Here is a 7,605-nt window from a genome sequence, read left to right as displayed (position 1 = left end):
GGGAAGCCCCTGCCCCCCCCCCCCCCCCATGAAAAACCTGACTAGTGCTCATCAAATCAGGTCATAAAAAGATAAGGAAAGATTTGAGGAGCTGTCGTAGATTGGAGAAGACTAAGAAGACACAACTCAATACAGTGTGGGATCCTAAGGACAATGGAGGGAAAATATGAAGTGTCACCAATGGCCAGTAAGTTAACCACACCTACATAATGAAAACTCCACAAAACCCCTAGATGACAGAGCTAGGGCCTCTGGGTTGATGCCTGCATTAAGGGGCTGGGAGGGGTGTGCCTCTGGAGAGGGGATGGAAACTCCACGTCCCCTACTCCATCCCTCACCCCATGTGCAACTCTACTTGGCTATTCCAGAATTGCATTCTTTATAATAAACTGGTAAATGTAAGTCAAGTGTTTCTTAGTTTTGTGAGCCATTTTAGCAAAGTATTAAATTTGAATTATGGGAACCCTCAAATTTGTAGTGAAGTGGAACAGAAATGTGGGTAACCTGGGAACCCAGTCCTGGTGACAGAACTCTGAAGTGGGGGCAGTCTTGTGGGACTAAGCCCTGAACCCTGGAGTCTGAGCTAACTCTGCAGAGTTAGTGTCATAACGGAAGTGTGGGATACGTATCAGAGACGATCTCAGGAGGAAAAGAATCCTCTCACTTTGGAGTCAGAAGTGTTTTAAGTAAAAACACTTCAAATGCACACTGACTGCTTGCGTGCTATGTGGCAGGCACTATCCTAAGTGCTCCACTTAGATTAACTTATTGAATCTTCACAACCGCTTTTGAGGGAGGCACTGTGATGACCTCGCTTTACTGAAGAGAACACTGGGGCACAGAGAGGTCAGGCAATGTGCCCGCAGCCACACACCAGCAAGTGGCAGGGCAGGTCCCCAGCCCGGGCAGCCCTGCCTCCAGCACACCCACTCTCACCCACATGTGACACCAACTCTCTCACCTCCCCTGCAAAGGTATGTACATTGAGTATTCGGCACTTGATTTTTGCAAAGTTCTAGGAAGAAGTTTCATCAAGGGTTTCTTAAAAGATATGTAGTGACAATTTGTACTACTTCATACTCTACTAAGAAACTGGGAAATTAATGAGCTGGTCTGAAGTCACATTCTAACATCTTAAGAGATGGAATTAATTTGAAGTTAAATATGAGGCCTGTAACTACGGTTAGGCCTTTCTATTCAGCTACAGAAGATGTGGGGAGAAAAAAGGGTAGGACCAGTTTTTTTCCAAAGTCCTCAGGATGGATACGAGCCCAACAGTGACAGGGTCCTGGTGCCATCACTGCTCGAACACTGCTATCAGCCTCCCCAGGCATCGTTCCTTACTCCGTGGGCATCCCAATTCAATACAATAAATGAGCTGAGTCAGCTGTACTTTTATTATCCCTCCATTCAATACTAACTTATGTTAATACATCTCTCTAGTGATCTTGAAGACTCTCAAGCAATATAAAACATGTTCTGCTCCGAAAAAGAATGTGGACTTCTAGGGTTAAATCAAGAGAGGAACAAGCAAAGTTCTATGCCTGAGATTTCTCTACTTCTCCCACTCACTCCTCATTCAGATAAACAGCAAACAGAAAGAAGCAGAGATCATTACTGACTGCAGTTAAAAACACAGGTTCTCAAGTTAGCAGGGAGAAGGCAATGGAAACCCACTCCAGTACTCTTGCCTGGAAAATCCCATGGACGGAGGAGCCTGGTGGGCTGCAGTCCATGGGGTCGCTGGGAGTCGGACACGACTGAGCGACTTCACTTTGACTTTTCACTTTCTTGCACTGGAGAAGGAAATGGCAACCCACTCCAGTATTCCTGCCTGGAGAATCCCAGGGACGGGGGAGCCTGGTGGGCTGCCGTCTCTGGGGTCGCACAGAGTCGGACACGACTGAAGCGACTTAGAAGCAGCAGCAGCAAGTTAGCAGAGTCCTAGCTCTATTGGTTACTACCCTTATCATCATAGGCCTTCTCTAACCTTCAGTTTCCTCTTTAGTAAAATGAAGATAACCTTATAGGTTCTTCTGAGGATTAAAGGAGATAATACATGTATATAGTGGCTACTGGGAGAAGGCAATAGCACCCCACTCCAGTACTCTTGCCTGGAGAATCCCATGGACGGAGAAGCCTGGTGGGTTGCAGTCCATGGGGTCACTAGCAGCTGGACACGACTGAGCGACTTCACTTTCACTTTTCACCATCATGCATTGGAGAAGGAAATGGCAACCCACTCCAGTGTTCCTGCCTGGAGAATCCCAGGGACAGGAGAACTGTCTATGGGGTCACACAGAGTCAGACATGACTGAAGCGACTTGGCAGCAGCAGGTGGCTATTACCCCAAGGATCTAAGAAACAGCTAAACCTTGGTTAAATTACTCTTTGAGAAAGCAAAGAAATAGATGCTTTAAACATCTTTTCATCTAAAATGGAGTTTTGATACATAATGGTTGCTATTTTGTGTTGCATCCCCAATAATGTTGGCTTAATAAAATTTTACCGTATCAACAATCCAGAGAATAAGAGGCATAACAAGTTAAAAAAAAAAAGAAAGCCACCTCAGGAGAATACAGTGATGCATTACAGGAGTTAAAAACATCATATATGTTTTTAAAAGCTAATAAATTGGAACTGACTTAAACAGACTTCTCTGAGAGGCTGTATAGTTTTCTTCCCAATGTCCTATTTTTTGTGACAGACAATACTTAAAATAAGCAATCTTACTATATCACAGTTAACATACTGTGTTTTTGAACATGGTAATATCATACATTGTTATTATTTTCCTGTTTCTCTAATCAAATAAAATGGACACAAAAAGATAAATCAAAGAACTTAAATAAGTATTCAGCAAGTACACTTGCTGAGGTACTGGTCTCAAATAAATATGAACATGGCCTAAATCTGCTTGGTTCATGAAATACCTTTAAGGTGGCTGCTGTTCTGAAGAAAGTCATACCACTGGTTTCCCTCTGTGTTAGGGGGTGACACAAGATCATCATCTTCATCTTTCAAGTACTAGAAATAGAGAATTAGACATTTCAGCTTTGTAAACCAAAGAATTAGGCTCTAAAATTGCTTATATTTAACACTATTCTACTCAAGTTATTTTTACTGTCAAGTCCTCTGAAACCACATTATTCTGTGAGATGACCAAAATTTACTAAATGCCAAGCTACTGAACAAAGTGCAGACTACTAAAAGATTAGAATGCAACAGACATAGAAACCATAAATAGAGTTTAAGTATCATGTTCTATTTTCATAGAAAATAGAACTTTTAACCTAACATATTTTAAACTTAGATATTCAAGTTTATAAATTAATTTTCAACTGTTTATCAACTGTCAATCTACTTCATGGCAGTAATTCTCAAAGTGTGGTCCACACCACTCGGAGAGTCTTCAAGATGCTTTCCAAGATCCATGAGGTCATTACTATTTCTATAATGCTATAAAGCTATTATTTGTTTTTCCACTGTAATGACACCTGCCCTGGGGGTCAAAAGCACAGGTGGGGACAACTGCTGGCACTGCCACCAAGAATCAAACCATGCTAGTAGTCACTGGATTCCTTTTTGCCACATACAGTTTCACTAATCTCTGATAAGGCTATTAAAATTATTAATTTTATTAAATCTCAACAAAATCTTTTTAATATTCTGAGAGACAGAATTGAGTATGAATAAAGCACTTTCGCTGCATACCAAAGCGTGACAGTTACCATGAGGAAAAGCATTTATGCAAATGCACTTGAGTCAAGCTAGGCACGTCCTTGTTGCTCCTGGAATTCCATTTTTACTCAAAAGAATGACTGGCAGGCAAACTCTGATTATTTGTTCTTGGGTATGTGGCAGATATTTTCTTGAAACTAAAGAAAGGGATCCTGTCACTTTAAGCAAAATGACTGACAGTATTTGTTGTCAGTGATAAAATTTAAACGTTCAAGCAAAAATTAAAAATTTGGAAAACCCATATCTGCTACTATGTGCTTGACAGCCTCATAGTAGTTAAAGATTGTCTGATGAGATTGTTAATGATATTAACAAAATCTGACTTTTGGATACTGTATGAAGAAAGGTATCAGCCTACGGAAGATCTCTGTAATTCAGTGAATCAGTATTTTCCCAAAGATCAACACATGATATTACAAAATCAACCACAGGGTAATAAGATCCTTCCAAAGTGAAAAGCAGATGAATAAATTTTAATGAATCATAATATGGAAAGTCTACTGTTGCAATGTAGATTCCACGCTAGAACTAACCTAAGATACTACTGTTTGTCAGAATTTGGTGTAGTATCAAAGAATATTCACAATTTTCTAAAAAGCTATTAAAATATTTCTGCCTTTCCAACTATACACCTGTGTAAAACCAGGCTTTCTGATCAAACAACATATCACAACAGAACAAATGCAGCTGCCTTCTCTTAAGCCATTCATCAAGGAGATTTGCAAACATATAAAACAATGTCACTCTTCACATAATTTTGTTTTGTTAAATAGTTATTTTCCATTTTAACATGTAATGAAAAGAGGGTTTGTTCTTTTTACGTGAATTAAGAATAATTCTTTTTTCTGTTTAATTTCTAATATCTAACAATATATGCTATTCATAGACACAACCCACATAAAAGCTCTCTGGGAGTTTTCAATAACTTTAATATAAAGGGTTCAAAGACCCCCCAAAAGTTTAAAGCTACTCTTTGGTGATTTTAGTAAAAGGAGAGGGCTACTATATAATTTGGCATTATGCTACTTTCAGAAAATTTTGTATAATAAAGACTAACACTGCTAATGTTTTAAAATTAATTTTTAAAAAATTAGTAACTAGATTTAATCCAGAGCCCATACCTGACCAACTTTTTCAACGTTAAAGTATTTTCCTTTTCGATTATAAAGATCTGGAGCCTAGAAAGAAAACATAAAGTTTAATTCTTAAGTCAACTCATTAAAGAAAAAAATAATCTTACATTTTAACCAAAAACTCTACTTCTTAAGAAAGCTGTTAGTAGCAGTTACTCTTTTCTTCTGTGGATGGTAAGACACAAAAACAAAGTTCAATTTATATGCTTTACATTTAATAAATAAGTACTGCCATTAATTAGTTCAGTAGTTGAAAAAACATACATAATTGCTAGAAGGTCGCTTAAACTGGAGTAAATTTGATTACTTCTTACCATTATCCAGATTTATTGTAATTATTGTTGAAAAAGCACTATAGAAATGCCAATTTCCTACCTCATTGAAATGTTCAGTAAGAAATTCAGCAACAAATGTGATATCTTTCTGAGTCATCTATCAAATCCAAAAGGAACATAGAGAAAACAAATCAAGATAAAGAAAAGCTTCTTAATAAAAAATTATATAACAATAAATGTGACAAGCATGTATTAAATATTTTAAACCCACTTTTCCAATCAGCAACTCCAACAGCTAGAGATTTCTTCATGGTCTAAGGCTATTTATTATGTTATGCCTAATGCATAAACCTATATGCAGGTCAGGAAGCAACAGTTAGAACTGGACATGGAACAACAGACTGGTTCCAAATAGGAAAAGGAGTATGTCAAGGCTGTATATTGTCACCCTGCTTATCTAACTTTTATATGCAGAGTACATCATAAGAAATGTTGGACTGGAAGAAGCACAAGCTGGAATCAAGATTGCCGGGAGAAATATCAATAATCTCAGATACGCAGATGACACCACCCTTATGGCACAAAGTGAAGAGGAACTAAAGAGGCTCTTGATGAAAGTGAAAGTGGAGAGTGAAAAAGCTGGCTTAAAACTCAACATTCAGAAAACTAAGATCATGGCATCTGGTCCCATCACTTCATGGCAAATAGATGGGCAAACAATGGAAACAGTGGCTGACTTTATTTTTGGGGGCTCCAAAATCACTGCAGATGGTAACTGCAGCCATGAAATTAAAAGACCCTTACTCCTTGAAAGGCAAATTATGACCGACCTAGACAGCATATTAAAAAGCAGAGACATTACTTTGCTGACAAAGGTCCGTCTAGTCAAGGCTATGGTTTTTCCAGAAGTCCTGTATGGATGTGAGAGTTGGGACTATAAAGAAAGCTGAGTGCCAAAGAATTGATGCTTTTGAACTGTGGTGTTGGAGAAAACTCTTGAGAGTCCCTTGAGATTCTTGAGATTCAACCAGTCCATCCTAAAGGAGGTCAGTCCTGGGTATTCATTGGAAGGACTGATGTTGAAGCTGAAACTCCAACTCCAATACTGTGGCCACCTAATGAAAAGAGCTGACTCACTGGAAAGGACCCTGATGCTGGGAAAGACTGAAGGCAGGAGGAGACGGGGACGACAGAGGATGAGATGGTTGGATGGCATCACCAACTCAACAGACATGGGTTTGGGTAGAGTCCAGCAGGTGGTGATGGACAGGGAGGCCTGGCGTGCTACGGTTCATGGGGTCACAAAGAGTTTGACATGACTGAGCAAATGAACTGAAGAATGAGTGTGGAGTCCCTCCTTTGGGAGTGGAGGACGTCTGTTCAGATAAATAACCTCAATCTGGGTTAAGGGCGGCAACCTGAGAACACTGCTTGCTTTAGTGTTGGCCTCTGCTTCTTTTAATGACCCCAATTTCTCCCTATCCCAGTTCTTCAGCCCTCCAAAAATTACACATTGAGGTCTCTGCCAAAAACTAACATATTGAATCTCCCAAAGTAAAGGTAAGAGTGATGGCAGAGAAACAGCTAATGTGAACATCCCTGGTTTGCAAGGCCAGTCATCCCACAGCACAAAAGACCTACTTCAATAAAAGCTGTGATCCCTTACTTATCTCGTTCACTAAGACTAATTTTAATACTCCCCATTTTTTCAGACTGTGTGGATCACAAAAAACTGTGGAAAATTCTGAAAGAGATGGGAATACCAGACCACCTGACCTGCCTCTTGAGAAACCTATATGCAGGTCAGGAAGCAACAGTTAGAACTGGGCATGGAACAACAGGCTGGTTCCAAATAGGAAAAGGAGTACGTCAAGGCTGTATATTGTCACCCTGCTTATTTAACTTATATGCAGAGTACATCACGAGAAATGCTGGGCTGGAAGAAGCACAAGCTGGAATCAAGATTGCTGGGAGAAATATCAATAACCTCAGATATGCAGATGACACCACCCTTATGGCACAAAGTGAAGAGAAACTAAAGAGCCTCTTGATGAAAGTGAAAGTGGAGAGTGAAAAAGTTGGCTTAAAACTCGACATTCAGAAAACTAAGATCATGGCATCTGGTCCCATCACTTCATGGCAAATAGATGGGCAAACAATGGAAACAGTGGCTGACTTTATTTCTGGGGGCTCCAAAATCACTGCAGATGGTGACTGCAGCCATGAAATTAAAAGACGCTTACTCCTTGGAAGGAAAGTTATGGCCGACCTAGAGAGCATATTCAAAAGCAGAGACATTACTTTGCTGACAAAGGTCTGTCTAGTCAAGGCTATGGTTTTTCCTGTGGTCATGTATGGATGTGAGAGTTGGACTGTGAAGAAAGCTGAGTGCCGAAGAATTGATGCTTTTGAACTGTGGTGTTGGAGAAGACTCTTGAGAGTCCCTTGGACTGCAA

The 7,605-nt window shown here is 39.8% G+C and overlaps 1 protein-coding gene across 1 annotated transcript in view; it reads right to left on the bottom strand.

Moving 5' to 3' along the window:
* ANAPC4 (anaphase promoting complex subunit 4) overlaps positions 1–7,605 on the bottom strand; it is a 35,526-nt gene that overhangs the window by 6,114 nt on the left and 21,807 nt on the right. Inside the window, exons 18-20 of the mRNA XM_010839922.1 lie at positions 5,250–5,306; positions 4,863–4,919; positions 2,934–3,027 (exon numbers count right to left, since the gene is read on the bottom strand). Coding sequence (XP_010838224.1) covers positions 2,934–3,027; positions 4,863–4,919; positions 5,250–5,306 — 208 coding nt within the window. The remainder of the gene's footprint in view (positions 1–2,933; positions 3,028–4,862; positions 4,920–5,249; positions 5,307–7,605) is intronic.

The sequence above is a fragment of the Bison bison genome, unplaced genomic scaffold, assembly GCF_000754665.1.
Source record: "Bison bison bison isolate TAMUID 2011002044 unplaced genomic scaffold, Bison_UMD1.0 scf7180017864136, whole genome shotgun sequence".
NCBI classification, from domain to species: Eukaryota; Metazoa; Chordata; class Mammalia; order Artiodactyla; family Bovidae; genus Bison; species Bison bison.
The sequence above is the reverse complement of the archived record's forward strand: the minus strand, read 5'-3'. Positions and strand labels throughout refer to the sequence as shown.